Genomic DNA, 23,768 nt, shown 5'->3' on the forward strand with positions numbered 1-23,768 from the left:
GCGAGCAGACGGTGCGGCCGGAGCGCGGACCCAGCGGACCGAGGGGCGGGGCGAAGCGGCCTGGGCGGGGCGGGAGGCGGAGGCGCCGCGTAGGCCCGGGAGGCCGGCCGGGCCCGGCTGGGAGCTCGAGCCCCATGCGCCGCCGCCTCCCCCCAGGATGTTCCCCTCCCGGAGGAAAGCGGCGCAGCTGCCCTGGGAGGACGGCAGGTGAGCGGCGGCGGCCGGCCCGGGCCCCGTCCTCCGGGTGCCAGTCCTTTCCGGGCCGCCCCGCGGAATCGAGGAGCCCGAGGCCGTTGTCTCCGTCTCTGCGGGGCTCTCTGAGGGTTGTGGTTCTCCTTGAGGGTCACTGGATCTCTCTGTGTGGGTCTCTGTCTCTACTGGTCTCCGTCACTCCGCGGGTCTGTATTTCTCCGTTGACTCCCCTGTTTGAATTTGTTTCTTTCTTTCTTTACGAGTCTCTTTCTCTCATTGTGGGTCACTCTGTTTCTCCACTGGCCTCTCTCTATCTTCGTGGAGCTCTCTGACTCCGCTGACCTCTCAGTGGATCTCTGTCTTTCTCTCTGTCCCTACTCTCTGAGGGTGTTTATTCCGTTTCTCTGGCCTCTGCCTCCCCCGTTGCATCCCCGTAGCCTCAGACCTTACCCTCCTCCCTCATCCTTCCCCATCCTTTGCTGACCGCCCAGAAGAACACACCGGACAGAAGCTCTGTATGTTCTGCCTGGCACTTACTAGGCATTCCTTACATAGAACAGTAGTTCACTTCCTGTGCAGCTCTACTTAAATGGGGCCTGCTCCGTGTGTTAGGTGTGAGCTTCGTCCAGACCTTAGCTAATGATGTTTCCTATTAAAGCAGAATGAAGAGAGAGCTATTTGGCCACTTAGATTTGGGAAGACACCCACAATTCAGTCTTGAGATGTGCCCCCAAAACTCTTCTCACCCAGAATACATGATAGTGGGACTCCACCCAGTGAATGACACCTCATTCCCTTTATTTAAGTTTGCCAGTTGCCAAAAGATTCTGGAATATAGTGGGCACGACTCTTTACCATTAGGGATTTTTCAGACTTGGTGTTGAAGTAAGAAGACAGGAATAAAATAGAAAGAAAGCCTGGACTGTGGAATCAGGCATGGGTGGGAATCCTCTTTAATAGCCATGTGACCAGAAACAGATCACTTAATCCTTCCGACCTCAGCTTTTCTATTTCTGAAACAGGGATCATAACGTCCACCCTGCAGGGCTGTATGAGTATTGAAGATCATATATATACAGCTCTTGACGCTCTGCCTGGCACAGAGGAGGTACCACTTGTCTTTCAGTTACCTTTGCAGTTTGGAGGTTCTGTAATCAGAGCAGCTGAGTATTCAAACCCTGTATCACTGAGGCTTGTGTGAGGGAAGAAAGGAGAGGTAATGGAGGAGAATTTCCATTTCCTGATCCATTTCCATAAACCTTTGAAACATAACCACATTCCCAGGAAAATATATTGATATCAGTTTGTGCTTTTGACACAGGGGTACAAAGATCCAAGCAACAGATGCTGGCTAATGTAGCAATTAAGAGTGCTGGCTCCAGAGCCAGCCTTCCTGGGTTTGAATCTACCTTTTAGTAGCCTTGGACCTATAGACTGATGGAGACAAACTCTCATCTCGTCTGCCCCTCAGAGCAGGGTGGCCTGGGTCTAGGAGCAGCTGGGACTGCACATCTGGAGTTGGCCACCAGGTGGCACCAGGAACAACAGTTCTCTGTCCACTGTCCTGTGGAATTGGGACTCGGCTCTGAAGTCAATTGCTCAGCAGTTTGGGCCCTTAGAGCCATGATGGGATTGCTCATGGGAACGTGATCCTGGTAGGAAGAGGAAGCTGGACCAAAGGAACAGCATGTGAAAGTGCATGGAATGCCCAATCCATGCCATACCCCTGGATAATGGTCATTGTTTCTTTCCCCGAAGGTGGGATGTTTCCCCATGTCCATCTCCCTGGTCTCCACCCCTCCCCCAGAGAGAGCCAGGAGGGCGAGAAAGAACCTGTAGAGGTTCCAGCTTTCCCAGGCCACTCGCAGGATTGGGCTCCACCCTTCCCCAGCGGAAACCCCCACCACAGGACAACGGGGGGTAAGTTAGGAGCCTTGCAAGGTGTCCTACTGGGCAACCTCTCTGCTGCGTGTGGGACCTTGCCTGGCTTCAGGGCTGCTGGCTTCCAGGTGGGCATTTGTGCCTCTGGAGAAAGGCAGGAGTTGGTCCAGCTCTAGTTTGTGACTTAAAAGCATGCCCTGACTGCTTGAACCCTTCCTGTAACTCACTTAGCAAGCCTTCTGCTGTCTGACCTGTGCTGGGGCCACAGATAGGAATCTGATTGCCCGTGGGTAAGTGCTTCAAACAGGGGAGTACCAGATACCATGGGAACACAAAGGAGAGAGTGTGTATCTCAGTTTATGTGCAAGTGGGGGCAGGGGTCATGAGATGCTGGCCATGCCATTAGAGTTTGGCCCTGAAGGATCAGCGGGGAGCTCCCAGGCAGATAAAATAAGGAGGACATGTCAGGCAGAAGCAGCAGGCTAATTTGAGGGCAGAAGCAGGAAGGAATATGGTGAGTGGAGAAGCTCTGAGTTACTCAGTATGATAGCACTGGGCTAGGGACAGGGAGTAACTGGAGATGGGGCGAGGTCACAGAGGGGCTTCACTTTCAGGCCAAGGGTTCGGCTATTATCTGATAAACAGAAGAGGATCATGCATGTGATTGAAGGGTAAGGACCAGATGAGACTTAAGCTAAAAGAGAGACACTGGTTGAGGAAGGATCAAAGGGACACTCAGGAATCTGTAAGACTTGGTAGCCAATTGGTGACTCTTAAAGGTTATAAAGTAGATTCCAGATTATTTCAGGGGAAGTAGTATAGAGGAAGCTTCCTTTTTCTTGGATTCCTCAGCTCCTCCTCCACTGCCCTCAGGAACTTCCAGAGAGAGGGGCAAAGGAATCAGGTGAATTCCACCTGCTTCTTAGTACTTTCTAACCTAAAGGGCAGTCTCTCCCAGAAATACTACCCCAATGTCTAAGATACTCAGCTGTTTTTCTGTTTCTGAAATGAGCCTAGGTGCTGTACCCAGCCCTCATCTTTCTTTCCCTTGTCCGTCTCTCATCTCTTGTCACATGGGCTGCCTCTTGGACTGAAGCTTTGAGACTTGTTCAGTGAACTGCCACTGTCAGTTTGGGCCTTGCATTAGTTTGGGGGCAGGTCCCATCTTCCCAGAGTAAACGTTGGTCTTTTCACGAGGACTGATGCCGGCACACGCCCCTGTTTTGGGGAGCTTTCTCGTGTTAGAAGCAGGACAAAGCCAAGGGGGTAAACTTGCAGGGGAGCAAGTGTGAAAGGCAGTGGGTAGGATCTCTAAAGCGGGACTCCTGCCATCAGCTCAGGACATGAGCCACTGTCCTGGGGAGGGGCAAGTGCAAGAGACAAGGAGCCTCATCCTGCCCACGAGCAGCTCGTGGTCTGACCAGGACTCACTCACAGAAAGTAAGAGAGCATCGAGGGCCTGGGGCAGCTCTGTAACCTGAAAGTGGTCAGAGGATTTCCCGGAGGTGGGGTGCCACAAGCTGGACCTAGTGTGGTAAGCAGGATTCTGATGCTTGGTAGCAGCATGAGCAAAAGCATTGACGTTGCTTCTGCACTAATTCCCAGGCACTTGGGGCAGACTAGTCACGTGCGCCCTACTTGTGGAGAAACCAGAGAAGGGGTCTGTCACAAGGCCCCAGTTCGGCCCTGCCCTTCTGATGCATCCCTTCTCTTGTCCCAGGTCCAGGTTGCTCCCCAGCGGCCTCCCCCGGAAATGCTCCGTCTTCCACCTCTTCGTTGCCTGTCTCTTATTAGGCTTCCTCTCCCTGCTCTGGCTGCAGCTCAGCTGCTCTGGCGATGTGGCCCGGGCAGCCAGCGGACAAGGGCAGGAGACCCCAGGCCCACCCCGGGTGTGCCCCCCAGAGCCACCCCCTGAGCACTGGGAAGAAGACGCATCATGGGGCCCCCATCGCCTGGCAGTGCTGGTGCCCTTCCGCGAACGCTTTGAGGAGCTCCTGGTCTTTGTGCCCCACATGCACCGCTTCCTGAGCAGGAAGAAGATCCAGCACCACATCTATGTGCTCAACCAGGTGGATCATTTCAGGTAGGGACTACCTCCCGACCCAGCACCCCTCTCCAGGGGCCTCACTTTGCCCAGACCTCTCAGGGCCTGCTCCCTTTCCCAGCAATGGTCCAATGCCAGGTGGGCCACCTACGGCAGTGGCAGGAGGGTGGGAGGGAGCGTTCTCTCAGTGGGTGTGATGGGGATTTTTGGGGAGGGCCCTGAACTGATATTCATTTTTAAAAGATCCTGGGGCTGGCCCTGTGGCCAGGTAGTTGAGTTCAGCACACTCCACTTTGGCGGCCCAGGTTCAGTTCCTGGGCGCAGACCTGCACCACTCGTTGGTGGCCATGCTGTAGTGGCGACCCACATACAAAATAGAGGAAGACTGGCACAGATGTTAGCTCAGAGCCAATCTTCCTTAGCAAAAAAAAGAAAAAGAAAAAGGATCCCTGTGGTTGCTGTATGTGGAATAGATTATACCAGGACAAGAGAAGGGGTGGGAAGGCCTGTTGGGTGGTTTTGTAGTCGTCTGAGATGATGGTGTCTTGGCCAGCACGGTAGAAAGGTGGAAAGAAGTGATGTGGAGGAAGTGCAGACAGCGTTTGCTGGTGGATCAGCTGGTGAATCGGGAAAGGGAGGGTCAAGGCCAGGCTTTCAGGTTGTTCGCAGTCCGGTGTTATCCTAAAATCCTTGCCCTTACCAAAAACTGCTCCCCTCCATGATCACAATCCAAGCCTCTCACACTCCACCACCAGCTCCTTTCCTGTCAACTCACTCCCACTGGGAGACATACTCCAACAATTCTTGGACCCCACCAGGCCCTTTAGTCTGCGATCTTCCCAGTTTTCACTGCCCACCCTCCTTGTCCTCACTTTCTCCTCACCTGACTGGATTCCATGGCTCAGCATTAAAATCACTCTCCCGCACACACCTCAACTCCCCTGCCCCTTTCTGCCTGGCAAAACTCCCGCCTGACAAAACCTGACTCTGTCTACTCCACATCTGCACCTGGGCAGCTAGTTGTGGCTGGAGATACTGCTTGTGTACCTGACAATGCACTCTGGCCCAGGAAAGCCCTCAGCCGTGCCTGGAAGCCTCATTTGTCTAGTCTGCTGCCCCCCTCTCCGTGGCAGCCTTGCACACCTTCTCTCCTCACTCCCTCCATCTTCACCCTCAGCTGATGACTTTGCTTTCTGTTGAGAAGACAGAACCAATTGGAAGAGAACCTGCCCAAGTCCCCATGCCCTCAACTGGCCCACCAGCTTCTGTGCATACGTCCCCGTGAATGTGCTGTCCCAGCTCCTTCCAGGACAGCACTTCTACTCTGGCACTGGATCCCTTGCCGCTCTCCTTCTCAGGGGCATCACTCTAGCCATTGGCTCCTTTCTCTCCTGCATGATCAGTTTTTTCCTCCCTCCTGGAGCATTCATATCAGCATACAAACATACTGAAGAAGCTCCCATCTAAAAAGAAAAAAGGAAAAAAAAAAGACCCCCTTGATCCCACATCCCCCACAGCTATAACCTCATTTCTCTGCTTCCCTTTATAGCAAAACTCCTTCCCTTTCTCGCCTTCGCTCTCTCAAACCTCTTCCACTCAGATGTTGACCCTGTCATGACACTGAAACAGCTCCGCTGACATCACCAGTGAGCCCACCTTGTTAATCCAAAGGCCAGTGCTCAGCCTTCGTCCTGTCGCCCTCTCGGCAGCATTTGCCAAGTGAATTACTTCTTCCTTCTTAAACCTCCCGTTTGACCTCTGGGACAGCACTCTGTTCTCCTCCCTCCTCACTGGCTACCCCTCCCACCTTCTTTGCTGGTTCTGCCTCATCTCCCTGATTTCTCAACCTGGGTGCTCCTTGAGGCTCAGTGCTTGGGCATCCCCTTTCTGGCTATAGTCACTCCCTGGGGGATTTCATCCAGTCTCATGGCGTTAAATCCCATCTCTCCCCTGATGACTCCCAAGTCTGTATTCCCAGTCCAGATCTCTCTCCTAAACTCCAGACTTGCACATCCAGCTGCCTGCACAGCCTTTCATTTGGTAGTCTCAGAGGCATCTCAAGCTTAACTGATCAGAACTGAATTCCTGATTTCCCACCCACCCCAGACCTGCTTCCCCTGCCCCCTTCCCCGTTTCAGGGAATGGCAGCTGCGTGCTGCCACTGACTCAGGCCAGAGGCCTTGGAGTCATCCTCAACTCCTCTTCCCCCCCCAAACATACACATCCAGTCCATCAGTAAATACATCTAGAATCTGCCACTTCTCACTGTCTCCGCTGCTGCCCCCCTGAGCTAAATCACCACCATCTCTTGCCTGAATTATTGTGATAGCCTCTCCACTTTTCTCCCTGCTTCCACCCCTGGCCCTCCAGTCTTTTCTCAACACCACAACTAGAGCGATCCTGTTAAACCCTAAGTCACAGCATGTCATACCTCTGCTCTGAGCCTTCCAGTGGCTCCCATCTCACCCAGTGTCAGAGCCCAGGTCCATCAGCGGCCCATCACCCTCTGACTTCATCCCCTAAGCCCCCTCACACACTCTGCCTGGCTTCTTGGTGTCGGCTCCTGCCTCAGGCCTTGGCAGTCACTCTCCCCTCTGCTCAGAGCCCCATTCCTCCCATTTCCATGTGGCTCATTCTCGCAGGCCTTCAGGTTTCTGCTCACATGTCACCCTCTTACCCTGACCCTCCCTGACCACTTGTCTACCAGAATAGCTGCCCCGCCCCCAGTAAGCTTTATCCTCCTCACCTGCTCTGCTATTCTCCACGGCACCTCCCACAGTCTGGCTTGTTACTATTTACTTGTTTATTTTGTCTCCTTTTATTAGAATGTCAGTGCCTTGAGGGCAGGGCTTTGAGTTCTCACTGCTGTTATGTCCAGAGCTCTGAGAAGTGTCTGGCACACAGGAGGTGCTCAGTAAACATTTGTGAGATGAGTGGAGGGGCAGACGTGCAGTGGGCAGCCCCACAGTGAACTCAGGGTCGGGTGGGAGAGGGGTGGAGGCACTGGGGGGTGCTGTGGAGGACAGGCTCTCATGCAGAGTTTAGGGGAGAGCAAGCTCACTGTCCCCCTGCATAGGTTCAACCGGGCAGCGCTCATCAACGTGGGCTTCCTGGAGAGCAGCAACAGCACGGACTACATCGCCATGCATGACGTGGACCTGCTCCCTCTCAACGAGGAGCTGGACTACGGCTTCCCTGAGGCTGGGCCCTTCCACGTGGCCTCCCCGGAGCTCCACCCGCTCTACCACTACAAGACCTATGTCGGCGGCATCCTGCTGCTCTCCAAGCAGCACTACCAGCTGGTGAGGCCCAGCCCCACCTGCTCTGCTCAGAACCAGGGAGCACCCACCTGGGCAGGGGCACTGGCAGGAGGAGCAGCAGTTCTGGGGCCGAGCAGGTGGAGGAGTCCTGCTAGGCCCAGCAGGGGAACCCAGGAGCAGTCAGAGACTTGAGAGAGGAGCAGGACTGAGCAAGTCAGTTAGGGAGGATTCTGCTGCAGTAACAAACCCCCATGCAAGCTGGCTTCAGAAGACTTGGGGTTCATTGGCTCTCAAAATGGAAAAGTCTGGATGGGGCTGGGGGAGGTGGGTCTTGCTGCAGGTACGGCCTGCCCAGCTCTCAGACAGTGTCATCAGGGCACAATTTCACCTTCCATCTCTCACCTCTGCCTTCTCTAGACTGGATTTGTTTTTAGACATTCAGGGTGCACGGTGGTTGTCATGGCTGCAACCTGCATCCATCGAGGCCCAAGTTCAGTGGAAGATGGACCCCCTTCCCCAGCATCCCAGAGAGGAGTCCCAGAACTGCTTTATGCTGGCTCTTGATTGGCCCGCCTTGAGTCATGGGCCCATCCCTGAGTCAGTCACTGTAGCTGGGAGTGAGGGTAGGTGGGTGGGGTGGGAAGAACTCAGCGACCTCCATCTCCTGCTCCTCTCTTCAAGCTGTGGCTGAAACCAGCTTTATGTAAATGAAGCCCCAGGTTGGGTGGCAAAAATAGGTGTCTGCCGTAGAGCTCACACAGAGGAAGAGACCAGGGCAGAGCCACCCCAGGAGAAATGGGAGTATGGGGCAGGCAGAAATCAAGCCGGAGTTGGCACTTCTGCCCATCATTAGCTCCCCAAGAGGTCCCCTCCTGCCAATCATACATTAGTTTTTGAGAAACTAATCATCTCACACAAGTTCAAGGCCCCATTAGAACAGGCAAAGAGACTGGGATGCACTGACTGTCCACCAGTACCGTAGAGGTTGTGGGAATTGTAAGCATCTGGGTGTCCACAACTGCCAGGAGAGGATGAGGAGAGGGAGCCTGGCCTGGGAGGATGGGGCAAGTGACGCTGCCTGTCTCTGTGTCAGTGCAACGGGATGTCCAACCGCTTCTGGGGCTGGGGCCGCGAGGACGACGAGTTCTACCGGCGCATCAAAGGAGCCGGGCTCCAGGTAACACCCCACCCAGGGCCCTGCTATCTTCTCCACCATCATGGCTGCCCTGAGGTTCCCTTCTCTATCCTCAGATGAAGTTGCTGGGGCTTGGAAATGGCACCCCTGACTCTGATCCCAGCCCTGCCCCCTGACTAGCACACCTCTTCTGTAGAATGGGAATGCAGGCCCCTCCTGTGGCCCATGGCAGGCAGTGGGAGCCCAAAGGACTAGTGTGAGGGCCAGGGCTCCAGGAGGGGCAGCCTGACCCAACTACCTTTGGCCTCCTTAGCTTTTCCGCCCCTCGGGAATCACAACTGGGTACAAGACATTTCGCCACCTGCATGACCCAGCCTGGCGGAAGAGGGACCAGAAGCGCATCGCAGCTCAAAAACAGGTGCTGGCTGGCCCCCTGATTGGGGACGGATATGTGGTGATGTGGGGAACCAGTAGGCCCAAGCAGTTCACAAGTTCTCCTTGGGCCCCAGATGGCCCTGTCCTCCCCTGCTTGGCCCAGGTCAGTCAATGGGCATTCTGCTTGGGCCCATGCCCTGCTCTGGTGGCTGCCATGGGCACCAGGGAACTGTGGGTCAGCTGAGATTTCAGAGTCCTTGCAGGCTGGTAGGGGGGTGGGACTCAGCTGAAGGTGCCAGAATCCTAGTCAGACTTGCAACACTGGAGTCCCTATCCCTCAAACAGCCTTTTCTGTAGGAGCCATACTAGTCTAACTGAAAAATCCCTGCTCTCCTGCTTACTAGTCAGGGGCAGCCATGGGCAAAACTTCACATCTCTGAGCTTCACTTCCTCCTCTCTTCAGTGGGGTTCATAGGACCTCTGATGATGAGGTTGTGGGGGATCAGTGGACAGCTGGCACCCGCAAAGCCCAGAGTACATGCTCTCTCCCCCTTTCATTCCCAGGAGCAATTCAAGGTGGACCGGGAGGGAGGCCTGAGCACTGTGAAGTACCATGTGGATTCCCGTACAGCCCTGTCTGTGGGAGGAGCCCCCTGCACTGTTCTCAACATCATGTTGGACTGTGACAAGGCTGCCACCCCCTGGTGCACATTTGGCTGAGTTGGCTGGACAGTAAGGAAGGCTGTGCCTGGATGCCACACTGCTACTCAGGACCAAGACAAAGCCTTAGGCCCTGGGCCCACCTCCAACAGGATGTGGAGTGGCCTGAAGTAGCAGACAGCAAACCACGTGTTTGCAGCAGCCCAGCCCCCAGAGGCAGGCTTGAGCCGGGACAGGACACACACAGGGTGCCTGGGACGCTGCTAGCAATAAACAGTGATGGAAGAGGCTAGGATGTGGCTCCTGCCTGGGACTCTCTGCCCTGCCTCCTGCTTGCCCTGCTCTGCCCTCCTTCGCGTGCTGAGACCTGCGGGCTTTTGTTCCTTCCCCTGGACCGCCTCGTGCAGAGGTACAGTTTAGAAGCCAGGCCGCTGACGTGGGTGGCCAGGGTGTTTGGGAGGGTCAAAACTGCGGAAACCAGAATGCAAGCCCCGCAGAAGGGGGATAGCTGAGGCCAGCTCCAGCTGGTGGTGACTATACGGTAATGTGGGCCTAATGTTGCCAGATCTTCTGATTTTTCAGAAGAAACTAGAATTCTGGACTCTTAAGTGAAATTGGTTAATTTTTAAATGATAGCAATGAATTGAAACTTTTAAAAAGTATGGCAGGCCAAACAAAATGTGTTGTGGACCACTAGTTTGTCACCTGTGGCTGAGGGGAAGGGCATGGGGCAAAAGATGACACCTCTCTTAGTTATAAGCTGGCAAGGAGTTGAGGCAGGGCTGGGGACGACAAGACCAGGGGAAGCTCAAGTGGGAGAGAAGCCAGAGGCACAGGTTCCTGTCACCTCCCACAGCCCTCCAGGCTTTGCTGCCCTTCTGGGCAGTCTGACCGCTGGTGGGCTCAGACTCTGGAGGGGGGCTTCATCCTGCCTCATTGAGATGGACAGAAACAGATCCACAGGACTAGACTTAGAGTAGGCAGTGTGCGTTGGCAATGACTCGGTCATGGCTTGAGGGAGGGAAGAGCACGTTTGTGGGGTGGGAGGAGGAAGATAGGAGAAGTAGGAGAATCCCTGGAGTGTTCCCACAGTACGATGGGGGACTAGCAGTGAGCACCAAATGCCAGGGAGAGCTGAAGGAGGGGAGCTGAGGGAGACCATGGAATTGGGGAGTGACCTGGAGGAAGCATTTGGAGGGAAGCCTGGGGCCAATGAGAGTGGGGGTGGGGAGCCCTGCACGGTAGATCAGTCCTTCAAGGTGTCTGACTACCAGGGATTTGGGGCAGAAGTAAGAGGAGATTTGGGACCAGTTAAGGTTGGTTTGCTTAACTATAGGGCACCTGAAATGCTGGAGAAGGAAGAGATTGAGGTCCCAGAGTTCAGTAGGGTGGATTCAACAGCTCTGGTCCAAAAAAACTCCTCCTCTGAGGATGGAGCCCACACGGGGCTGCTGTGTGTAGTTGCAGGGGTTGTGCACTGTACATCCTGTGCATAAGCCAAGAGATTTAAGCAAAGATGAGTGGAGTGAAGCTTCAGGTTCCACATAACTGTTCAGACATATAACCAAGGGTCCTTGTGATTCCAAATTGACCTCAGCCAGCGATTCAGCTTCACTCACTACATGGAGGGGCAAACAGCCATGATTACAGTACAAGGGTGATGGGAGGGACTTTCTCAACTTGAGGCCCAGGAGAGGGGAATGGCATGCTTTCTGTATGCCAGTCTCCCTGGCTGTGTCATCTTGGACTTATGTAACATGAGGGCATAACACCAGCCTCTTGGAGTTGGTGGGAATGGATATGACATCAGAGCCCCCAGCTCTGTACTCACCGGGCCCATAGGAAGACCTGAAAAATGGGTTCCTTCCTTTCCACCTGCACCAGGGGAGTGGACTGAGCAGAAGAAAAGCAAGATCGTCCAACTCAGCCTGGGCTGGGGTGCATCTCCAACCCCACCATGGCCACTGCCACCACCTCCATCATCGAGGCACCATCAGTGCCTTGGGCTGGGCCTGATGTAACCCAAATCTGCAACTCCCCTCACTCCCCAGCCCCAGCCTCCACCAAGCCATTCCAGGACAGTGGGAGAGGGCTGAGCCATGGTTGGCAAGGGGAAGAAGCAGATGGCTCTTCTGCTTTCTCAGCGCCTTGGTTGCCTCCTCTGTGGAGTGGAACTAACATCCCTGCCTCACTGGCCAGGGTGGATGAAATGAAGCCAGGAGATAGGAGCACTGGGCACAGCACTTGGCCCATGTGGTTGTTGTGATCATAACAACTAGCACTTGTGGAACATTCACCACATCAGAAATGCTTTACATTGCATTATTTCCCTTAGGCCTCTCTACCTAAGAGCTAGGTCCTATGTATTACCCTGTTTTATAGATGAGGATGGTGAAGCACAGAGAGGTAAGTAGCTTGCCCAAGGTCACAGAGCTGATAAGTGGTGGAGCTTGGGCCCCTGCAGTCTACCTTCAGAGCCAGGTTCCTTCACCCCTGGCCTATACAGCAGGTGCCCATGCACAGAGGCTCCTTCCCCTCCAGACCTTCCCTCCTCTCCCTAGCTGGAGAGGGCTGACTGGGAGTGCTGGCCAATGTGGTCTAATGTCCCTCCCACCTCTGGGACAAAAGCAGGGCCATGGGGGAGATTCAGAGTGTCTGCCTCATGCTTCCTCTGCCTGGAGTAAGATGGGGATTTGGCTGTTGGAGAGGTCCCTTGGGGCATCAGTGGGAACCAGAGCATGGCACTGTGCCTGAGGAATGTACAGGTGCTTGGGGAAGGCCCACCCCTAAGGAGGTGAGGTCTTCCTGGTGGAGTCAGTTTGCCAGTCAGGATGGGAAGGGCTTCTGGAGGGAACAGCATGTGCAAGGCAGAAAGACTGGAGGAAGCATGTATGTTCAGGGACCTGGGAGTAGTTCAAGGTGTCCCTAGTACCCCAATATTGTATAGGTATGGGGGGAGGCAGGCAGCAGAGGGAAGGTTAGGGTGAACCATGAAGATCTATGAATGCCACACTGAGCAACTTGTACTTTATTCTATGGGTGCAAGATTTCTGAGCAGGGAGAGATATACGGTTAGATATTAGTTATAGAAAGAACCTTTAGGGCAGGATCCAGGTGGACTGTAGGATAGAGTCTGGAGGAGGGAGAGAGATAATGAAGCCAGAATGAGTCAGTGAAGGGGGGTGGCGGTGTCCGCTGAGCCCCTGGGGGCTGCAGGAGCCAGGATCAATGGTATACCATTGGTCCTTCCCTTCACAGAGGGTCTGCTTCCCTGCACACTCTTTCCCAAAAGGCCAAATGGATATACACTGCCTTTGTGCGATCTCAGCCCTCATGCCTTAAGAGCATTAAAACAACAACAAAAAAAAAACAAAGAAAAAGCAACTTCTGGTTTCAGCTTCAACATGTAAAGAGCTTATTAGTCATCATTCCCATCCTATGACAAGAAAAAAACTCAACAAACTGAAAAGCAACTACTTTTCTTGGGCCTATCAGAGAACTGAAGTTGCAGGGCAAACTGCCATCCCAAAATCTGGAGAGCCAGGAAAATATAGTCACAGCCAAGATCAGCTGACCTAGAGCAGAAGACGCAGAACCACAAACTGGGAGTAATACTTAAGTGGTAATTTTGACAAACTGATGGAGGCTGAGTATGGTGAAGAGCCAAGAAAAATCCCCTCCCGTCTCTATAAGGGGAAAGGGAAAAGTAACCATTTAAAAATATGCCCACAGCAGTCCCCCTGACAAAAGCCTACTCTCCAGGTAAAAAGACTATCAGAGCCTTTTCTCTCAGGGGATAGAACAATCACCCAACTCCAGCCCCCTCTAGCCTTTCTGCCACACCTCAGGAAGGGGGGAAAAAGCTCAGAGACCCCTGTGAAGGTCACAACCAGGGACACAGACCCACTAAAAGACTGAGATTTAATCATAAAATTATAAAATGCTTCCCCTTCCCTAAACCTTACCACCATGTCAACAGGGCTGCAGTATAACAATAGTGGATTACAGCTGAAAGAGCTTCAAGGCACAGACTGTATTAAAGAAGTTCTTGGGGAAACCCAAAGTCAGTAGAGGAGAAAAACACCAAGGACACTAGAGGAATTTAAAGCCACTGGCACCTAAAGCTACAACAAACATTAAAGTCAGTCCAACTCCTAGGCAGACTGTCATCACACCTCACATTAAAAGTTGTTTACATCAGTCCCTTTACCCAATAAATTGTATATTATAAGGCACACTAAAAGGCAAGGGAAAAACAGACTAAAGAGACAAAGCAAGCATCAAACCAAACTCAGATATGACACATTTTGGAATTATCAACTAGGAAATTTTAAATAATTAAGACTAATATATTAAGGGCTCTAATGGAAAAAGTAGACAATATGCAAGAACAGATGGGTAATGTAAGCAAAGAGATAGAACTCAAAGAATCAAAGGAGTTGCTAGAAATCAAAAACACTGAAATGATGAAGAATGCCTTGATGGGATCATCAGTAGATTAGACACAGACAAGGAAAGAACCGTTGAGCTGAAGATAATGTCTATAGAAACTTCCCAACTGAAATGCAAAGAGAAAAAAAAAATCCAAGAACTGAGACAATTTCAAAAGGTGTAACATAGGAACAATTGGAATATCACTAGGAGAACAGAGCAGGAGAGATATTTCATGTAATAATGACTGAGAATTTTCCAAAATGAATGGCAGACATCAAACCACAGATCCAGGAAGCTTAGAGAAAAGCAGGATAAATAGCCCCTGAAAATCAACACCTAGGCATATCATATTCAAACTGTAGAAAACCAAAGAAAAACAAAATCTTGAAGGAAGACATGGGGGGAAAAACCCTAGCTTACTTATACAGGGAAAGGATAAGAATTACAGCCTTGTCTGTAACCATACAAGCAAGAAGAGAGTGGATTTTAAATATTGAAAGAAAAAACTACATCAACCTAGAATTCTACATCCATTGAAAGTATTCTTCAAAAAGGAAGGAGAGGGGCTGGCCCCATGGCGTAGTGGTTAAGTACGGCGTGCTCTGCTTCGGCGGCCCAGGTTTGCAGGTTCGGATCCCGGGGGCGGACCTACACTGTTTGTCAACCATGCTGAGGCGGCGACCCACATATGAAATAGAGGAAAACTGGCACAGTTGTTAGATCATGGCTAATCTTCCTCAAGCAAAAAAAAGAGGAAGATTGGCAACAGATGTTAGCTCAGGGCAAATCTGCCTCACCAAAAAAAAAAAAAAAAAAAAAAAGAGACGTGTACTTAGTAAAAAGCCACTGAGTTGTACACTTTACGATGGTTAAAATGGTGAAATTTATGTTATGTGAATTTTACTGCAATGAAGAAAAAATATATGGATAAATACTTTGTCAGACAGAAAAAAATGAGGATATTTACTGCCAGCAGAACTGCTTTGCGAGAAATGTTAAAAGAAGTTCTTCATGGGGCCGGCCCTGTGGCTTGGCGGTTAAGTGCACGTGCTCCGCTACTGGTGGCCTGGGTTCGAATCTTGGATGTGCACTGATGCACCGCTTGTCCGGCCATGCTGAGGCCACGTCCCACATACAGCAACTAGAAGGATGTGCAACTATAACATACAACTATCTACTGGGGCTTTGGGGGAAAAAAAAAAAGGAGGAGGATTGGCAACAGATGTTAGCTCAGAGCCGGTCTTCCTCAGCAAAAAAAGAGGAGGATTAGCATGGATGTTAGCTCAGGGCTGATCTTCCTCACAAAAAAAAAAAAAAGAAGTTCTTCAATGAGAAGGAAATGATATAGGTCAGAAACTTAGATCTACATTAAAAAAAAGAAGAGTGTCAAAAAAGGAATAAATGAAGGTAATATAAAATATTTTATTTTTCTTATTCTTAACTGATCTCATAGATAACTGTTCAAAGTAACAATAGTAACAACGTGTTGGAGGACTATAGTGTAGGAATAAGGAAATGAATGATAGCAATGTTATAAGGGTCAGGAGAGAGGAACTGGGAAAACTTTGTTATAAGGTATCTGCGCTACCTGTGAGTGGTAAAGTGTAATTTGAAAGTGGACTTAGATTAGTTGTAAATATATATTGCAAACTCTAGAGCAATGAGTTAAAATGTTTTAAAAGCAGTATAATTGATATGCTAAGAGAGGAAAGAAAATGGAATCATATAAAATTCTCAATTAAAACCAGAGAAGACAGAAAAAGAGGGGTAGATAAGAAAAAGAAACAAAGACAAGTGCAACTAATAGAAAACAGTTAAAGATATGGCAGATATTAATCCAACTATATAAATAATCATTTTAAATGTGAGGTCTAAATATACCAATTAGAAGACAAACTCAGTAGACTGAAAACAAAAAAAAGACTCAACTATAAGTTGTGTACAAGAAACCCACTTTAAAGACACAAATGGATTAAAAGTAAAGGGATGGAGGGACCGGCCCCGTGGCTTAGTGGTTAAGTGCGCACGCTCCGCTACCGGTGGCCTGGGTTCGGATCCTGGGAGCGCACTGATGTACCGCTTCTCTGGCCATGCTGAGGCCACGTCCCACATACAGCAACTAGAAGGATGTGCAGCTATGACATACAACTATCTACCGGAGCTTTGGGGGGGAAAAAAAAAGGAGGAGGATTGGCAATAGATGTTAGCTCAGAGCCGGTCTTCCTCAGCAAAAAGAGGAGGATTAGCATGGATGTTAGCTCAGGGCTGATCTTCCTCACACACACACACACAAAAGTAAAGGGATGGAGAAAGAAATACAATGCTAATACTAATCTTGAGTACCTATATTAATTTCAGACAAAGCAGACTTCAGAGTGAGGAAAATTATTGTGGATAAAGAGGGGCATTATATAATGATAAAGAGGTCAATACTTCAAGAAGACATTGTTAAATCCTTAACGTGTATGTACCTAAAAACAGAGCATCAAAACATGTGAGGCAAAAACTGATGGAATTGCAAGAGAAATAGACAAATCCACTATTACAGTTGGTGACATCAACACCTTTCTACCAGTAATTGACAGATCCAACAGGCAAAAGATCAGTAAGGATATAGCTGGACTGAAGACCACAGCAATCCATTGAATCTAATTGACATTTATGGAATATTTCATCCAACAACAGCAAAATACACATTCTTCTCAAGCTCACATGGAACATTCACCAAGATGGACAACATATTTGGCCGTAAACACACCTTAACAAATTTAAAAGAATGGTAACCATACAAAGTGTGCTCTCAGATGAAATTAAACTAGAAATCAAAAACAGAAAGATAGGTGGAAAATCCCCAAATAATTGGAGATTAAACAAAACACTTCTAAATAACAGATGAGTCAAAAATTAAAATATTTTGAACTAAATAAAGATGAAAATACAACCTATCAAAATTTGTGGGATGCAGTGAAAGTAGTGCTTAGAGGGAAATTTATAGCATTGAATGCATATATTAGAAAAGAAGATATAAAATCAATAATCTAAGCTTCCGCCTTAGGAAGCTAGAGAACAAAGATCAATGTAAGCCTAAAGCAAGCAAAAGAATAGAAATAAAAATTAGAGTGGAAATCAATGAAATTGAAAACAGGAAATTAATACAAAAAAATCAATGAAACCAAAATCTTGTTCTTTGAAAAGGTCAATAAAATTGATAAACCTCTAGCTAGGCTAACTAAGAAAAAAGAAAAGACAAAAATTACTAATATCAGAAATGAGAGAAGACTCATCACTACTGATCCCATGGATGTTAAAAGGATAACAAAGGATAATTATGATCAACTCTATGCCCACAAATTTGATAACTTAGATGAAATGGACCAATTTCTTAAAAGATACAAACAACCAAAACTCATAAGAGGAAACAGATTATTTGAATAGGCCTATATATATTATAGAAATTGAATCAACAATAATAACTTTCAAAAAAAGAAACACCAGGCCCAGATGGTTTCACTGGTAAATTCTAGAAAACACTGAAGGAAGAAATGACACCAATCCTCTAAAATCTCTTCCAGAAAATAGAAACAGAGGGAATACTTCCTAACTCATCCTATGAAGCTAGCATTTCCCTGATACCAAAACCAGATAAAGACATTAGAAGAAAGGAAAACTACAGACTGATATCTCTCATGAACGTAGATTCAAAAATCTGCAACAAAATATTAGCAAATTGAATCCAACAATGTATAAAAATAATTATACACCACAACCTAATGGGATGTATTTTATTTTTTAATTAATTAATTATTTTTTTGCTGAGGAATAATTTGCTCTGAGCTAACATCTGTTGCCAATCTTCCTCTTTTTTTTTTTTTTTTTGCTTGAGGAAGATTAGCCCTGAGCTAACATCTGTGTCAGTCCTCCTCTATTTTGTATGTGGGTCACTGCCACAGCATGGCTGGCAAGTGGTGTAGGTCCGCACCCAGGATCTGAACCCACGAACCCAGGCCGCCAAAGCGGAGCACACCGAATGCAACCACTAGACCACAGGGCTGGCCCCTCTAATGGGATTTAATCCATATGTGTGAGACAGGTTCAACATTTTCACTTGTAACCCATGACATCAACAGTCTAAAGAAGAAAAACTATACGATCATATCAATAGATGCAGAAAAAGCATTTGACACACTCAAACACCCATTTATCATAAAAACTCTTAGCAAACTAGGAATACAAAGAGACTTCATCAACTTGATAAAGAACATCTACAAAAACTCTATAGCTAATATCACACTTAATGGTGAGAAATTGGATACTTTCCCTTAAGATCAAGGACAAGGCAAGAATGTTCCCTTCACCTTTCCTATTCAACATTGTTCTGGATGTCCTAGCTAGTGCAATAAGAAAAGGAAACAAAAGATACAGATTTGGAGGAAGATATAAAACTTTCTTTGTTTACAAGTGACATGTTTGTCTATGTAGAAAATCTCAAAGAATAGACAAACTTCTGAAATTAATATGATAATAGTAAGGTCACAGGATACAAGATTAATATACAAAATTCAATTGCTTTCTGATAAATGAACAATTGGAATTTTAAATTAAAAACTCAATATCATTTACAATAGCACCAAAAAAAAGAAATATTTAGGTATAAATCTAACAAAATATATAGGACCTATATCCAGAAAACTACAAAATTCTGATGAAAGAAATCAATGAAGATCTAAATAAATGGAGAGACATTCCATGTTCATGGATTGGAAGACTTAATATTGTTAAGATTTTAATTCTTCCCACCTTGAGCTATAGTCAATCCAGTCCCAGTCAAAATCCCAGCAAGTTATTCTGTAGATATCAACAAACTGACTCGAAAGTTTATAAGATCCAGAACACTGAAGAAGAACCAAGTTGGAGAATTGACACCACCTGACTTCAGGACTTACTACAAACTATAATAATCAAGACAGCCTGGCATTGGCAAAAAATAGACACACACATCAATGGAACAGAATAGAGAGCCCAGAAACAGACCCAAACAAATATAGTCAACTGATCTTTGATGAAAGAGTAAAGGCGATACAGTGGAGCAAACATAGTCTCTTCAACAAATGGTGCTGGAACAACTGGAAAAATGGTAGTCTTTTCAACAAATGGTGCTGGGACAACTGGACATGCATATGCCAAAAAAAAAAAAAAAAAAAGAATCCAGACACAGACCTTCCACCTTTCACAAAAATTAACTCAAAATAGATTGTAGAACTAAATGTAAAAGGCAAAAGTATAAAACTTCTAGAAGAAAACATAGAAAATCTAGGTGACCTTAGGTTTGGCAATGAGTTTTTAGATACAACACCAAAAGTATGATCCAAGAAAGAAATAATTGTTAGACTTTATTAAAACTTAAAACTTCTGCTCTGTGAAAGCAACTGTTAAGAGAATGAAAAGACAAGCCACAGACTGGGAAAAAATATTTGCAAAACACATATCTGATAAAGGTCTTGTATCCAAAATATATAAAGAATCTTAAATTTCAACAATAAGAAAATTTAAAAACCCAAATAAAAAATGGGCAAAATATCTGAACAGACATTTCATCAAGATATACAGATGGCAAATAAACATATGAAAAGATACTCAACATAATTTGTCACTAGAGAATTATAAATTAAAACAACAATGAGCTACCACTACACATCTGTTAGAATGGCTAAAATCCAAAAAACTGACAATACCAAATGCTGGTGAGGATGTGGAGCAACAGGAACCGTTCTCACCATTGCTGGTGAGAATGCAAATAGGTACAACCACTTTGGAAGACAGTTTGGTAGTTTCATACAAAGCTTAACATAATCTTACCATATGACTCAGCAATCTCACTTAGGTATTTACCCAACTGATCTGAAAACTTAGGTCCACACAAAAACCTGCATGTGAATGTTTACTGCATCTTTATTCATAACCAACAAAAACTAGAAGTGATGAAGATTCCTTCAATAGGGGAATGCATAAACAAACTGTGGTACATCTATACAATGGAATATTATTCAGCACTAAAAAGAAATGAGTTATCAAGTCCAAAAAGACATGGAGGAACCTTAAATACATGTTGCTAAGTGAAAGAAACCAGTCTATAAAAGCTACATAATGTATGATTCCTACTATATGACATTCTGGAAAAGGCAAAACTATAGATACAGTAAAAATATCAGTGGTTGCCAGATGTCTGGGGAGAGGAGAGGAAGGTTGAAGAGAAGAAGCACAGGAGATATCTAGAGTGGTGAAACTACTCTGAGGATACTGTAATGGTGGATACATGACATTATGCATTTATCAAAACCTATAGAACCTTTAGCACAAAGAGTGAACCTTAATGTATGTAAATTTAAAAAAATCATTTAAGAGGTCAGAGAATCCCAGGAAAGAGTGCAGACTATGGCAGGAGAATCTAACTGTATTAAATGTACAAAACAACCTCACTGAAGGGGGTGGGAGAGAAAGTGCTGACCTAAGGAACGCTGGAAGTAAGTGGTGTCTGTAAGACTAAAGACAAAAGGAACTGCACTGTCCTCTAGTTAATAAAGTTGTTTCCCATGGGAATAGGGAGTATGGGATAACAATTCTTCTGCATACCAGAATTGAGCAATTTAGTAAATGGATGGCAGATGGTGGGAGCCAGGTTTCTCACTGTTGGAGTGGGAACTTATGAATAAGCAAGGGCAGAAGGCTAGAATGATCCATGTGATAATGGACTAAAGCTGCATATAGCAATGAACTCACATTAAGTTTAATATCTATAAGGATGGTTACATATAAAAATATTTATAGATGTGTGTGTATACATGTATATCATACACAAATATATCCCCCTGTTCTGTCAGCTCAGAGGACCTAGAAGCAGTGATAGTCCAGGAGCAATGAACACAACTAGTGTCCAGATCTTGGTTCCTAATACCATTCTCCGGTAAAAGGAAATGGCTGATTCTAGGACTGAAGTGGGAAATAGACAAGATGAGCCTGGAGCATCTTGTAGTTCCAGAAAGTAAAGAACTGTTAAAACAAAGAAATTGGTGGGGGTATGTCAAAGGAACACAGGAGGCAACTTAAAGAGCTCCCAATGGCCAAAGCTGGGACAATTTGAGCAACAAAATAAAGTAGTATTGGGTTATAACCCAACACATAAAATAAATATTCATGCATCCATATTGATAAATAAATGATTGAATAAATAAATAAGTGGGGGAGAAGGGACAAATGTCTACACAGAATTATTCCAGATAACTTATGTAGATACTCTGCCCTCAAGGAAGGGGAACATAACTCCTCATCCTTAAGTGTGGGCTGTACAAAGTGACTTCCTTTCAAAGAGGAGAGTATGGGTGGGGGGGTAAGGATAGCTGTATAGTGAAAAAACCCGACAAACGCTATCCCAGCCAGCTGATCAAGGTCGACATCAGCAGTGATAAATCATGTTGACAGTAAGTACCCTTGACATGTTGTGATGAAAATGACACTTTATGTCTGTGACCTTCCTCCCGAAAATCCATAACCCCAGTCTAATCATGAGAAAAACAGCAGAAAAATGCCAATAAACAGCATCTTACAAAGCACCTGACCAGTGCTCCTCAGAACTATCAAGGTCATCAAAAACAAGGAAAATCTGAGAAACTGTCACAGCCAAGAGGAGCCTAAGGAGACATGACAATAAATGTAATATGGTATCTTTGGAGGGCAAAAAGGGTAAAGGGACATGTGTATGGTGACGGATAAAAACTAGACTATTGGTGGTGAACACAATGCAGTCTATACAGAAACTGAAATATAATGTATACCTGAAATTTATACAATGTTATTAGCCAATATGACCTCAACAAAATTTTAAAAATGTAATATGGTGTCTTCAATGACATCTAAGAATAGAAAAAGGACATTAGGTAAAAGCAAAGGAAATCTGAATAAATTATGGACTTTAATTAAAAATAATGTATTAATATTGGTTCATTAATTGTAATAAATGTACCATACTAATCGAAGATGTTAATAATAGGTGCAGGTAGATGGGAATTCTCTAACATCTTTGCAATTTTTCTGTAAACCTAAAACTGTTCTCAAAAATAAAGTCTATTTTTAAAAAAAGGGGTACAACACTGTACCCATAGTCAACAATACTATATTGTGCACTTAAAAATTTGTTAAGAGGATAGATCTCATGTTAAGTGTTCTTAACCACAATAATAATAATAAATACCATATAAGAAAAAAGGGAGGGGGGGCAAAAACTGCATGGTGGGAGCCAAGAGGAAACAGCTTTCGAAGAGCTTGGGCCTGAGGAGTCCAGCTTCATGGAGGTTGAGGCAGGGTTGGTCTTGAAGGCACATGCTTCCCTCCCACTAGTTTCCTCTACTTGTCTGGGACCCCTGCCCAGCCCAGGTTCTGCTGTGCCTCTAGACAGCAAACAGAAAGACCTTAGGTTAGGGCAGGGAACATTTGGCAATGTCTAGAGACATTTTTGGTGGTGACAACTGGCATCTAGTTGGTAAGAGACTGGCAATGCTGTCAAACATCCTACAGGACAGCCCCTACAACAAAGAATTATCCAGCCCCAAATGTCAATAATGCCGCTGTTGAGAAACCCTGGGTCAGGGAAGGGCTTCTGAGGGTGCTGGGCTACAGGCAGGGCAGCGGAGGATGAATGTGAGGAGGCCCTTCCTTAGCAGGTGCCAGGGGGATGCTCCTCAGTGCAGGTACTTATGAATCAGAGGCGGTCCTCCCTGGGCTGAGGGTGGGAGGGAAGGTGGCTAAGGCAAGAAAGAGAGACTGTCTAACTGGATTACTTATGTGGGTGAATGTTTGGTTCCAGGACCAAGCACAAGAGGCTTCTAGAAAGAAGCTGAAGAAGGAGAGCCCAGAAGCTTCAGACAAGACATGAAGCAAGGAGTACCAGGGGCCAGCAGGAAGGGCTGCCTTGTGGACAGTGACAGGTCATATAGGGGCAGGTGACAGGCCTACCCCACTTTGGGAAGAAATCTTGTTACTTTGGGTCTGGAACAGGGCCAGTACCAACCCTCCCTGAGGTTAAGGAATCTTTAGGAAGAGCAGCCAGGGAGGTTTGAGATGGCAGAATCCTCCACAACCTGTATACCATACAGAGATAAGATGGTGGGTCTATTCTTGAGTATTTTTTGGGTTTGTTGCTTTCACTAGAGAGCCGGCTGCCAGCTGGAGGGAGTCACTGATGCCATTTCACATGGCCCCATCATCTAAGGCCATGGCTGTTGAGGGAGCTGTCTCCCACCCACCCAGAGGTAAGTTGGAGGCTTGGCCTGGGACTGAACTGGTTCTCAAGGACCTTTGCTCTCCCTAGTGCTGTTCTGGGCACATTTCTCTATCCAGCCTGTGGTTCAAATGTGTAGTGGGGTTTGATGGCAGAAGAGGAAAAGGAATCCTATGAGATACTGTGGTCAGCCCTGACATTGAGTAAGCCAGGTGTGTCAGTCAGGGTTATCCAGAGAAACAAAACGGAGAGTAAATATATTAAAGGAATCGGCTCACGTGATTACGGAGGCAAGCAAGTCCCAAGATCTGAAGGGTGATTTGGCAAGTTGGAAATCCAGGAGAGCTGATGCTTGTCTCAGTCTGAGTTCGAGAACCTGAGAACTAGGAAAGGTGATGGTGCAGCTCGAGTCCAAAGGCTGGCAGGTTCAAGACCCAGGAAGAGCCGATGTTTCAGTTCAAGTCTGTAGTCAGGAAAAAGCTGATGTCTTAATTCAAAAGCAGTCAGGCAAGAAGA

General features: G+C 47.1%; 2 protein-coding genes across 6 annotated transcripts in view; both read left to right on the forward strand.

Annotated features, from left to right (window-relative positions):
• HNRNPAB (heterogeneous nuclear ribonucleoprotein A/B) overlaps window positions 1–23,768 on the forward strand; it is a 314,463-nt gene that overhangs the window by 133,122 nt on the left and 157,573 nt on the right. The window lies entirely within an intron of this gene.
• Window positions 87–23,457, forward strand: B4GALT7 (beta-1,4-galactosyltransferase 7). 5 transcript variants are annotated; one of them, XR_009220990.1, is made up of 7 exons: window positions 91–207; window positions 3,794–4,156; window positions 7,194–7,419; window positions 8,471–8,554; window positions 8,826–8,930; window positions 9,452–9,956; window positions 23,183–23,457. XR_009220990.1 is itself a non-coding variant. In XM_058547403.1 (6 exons), the coding sequence occupies exons 1-6, from the start codon at window positions 158–160 to the stop codon at window positions 9,605–9,607; spliced, it is 984 nt and encodes a 327-aa protein (XP_058403386.1). In that variant the 5' UTR covers window positions 91–157; the 3' UTR covers window positions 9,608–10,445. The 5 variants fall into 5 exon arrangements, 3 of the variants coding, with proteins under 3 accessions (XP_058403407.1, XP_058403398.1, XP_058403386.1); XR_009220991.1 differs by lacking the exon at window positions 23,183–23,457 and adding an exon at window positions 22,839–23,087; XM_058547403.1 differs by lacking the exon at window positions 23,183–23,457 and having other exon boundaries at window positions 9,452–10,445.

Source organism: Diceros bicornis, chromosome 1, assembly GCF_020826845.1.
Source record: "Diceros bicornis minor isolate mBicDic1 chromosome 1, mDicBic1.mat.cur, whole genome shotgun sequence".
In the NCBI taxonomy this organism is placed as follows: Eukaryota; Metazoa; Chordata; class Mammalia; order Perissodactyla; family Rhinocerotidae; genus Diceros; species Diceros bicornis.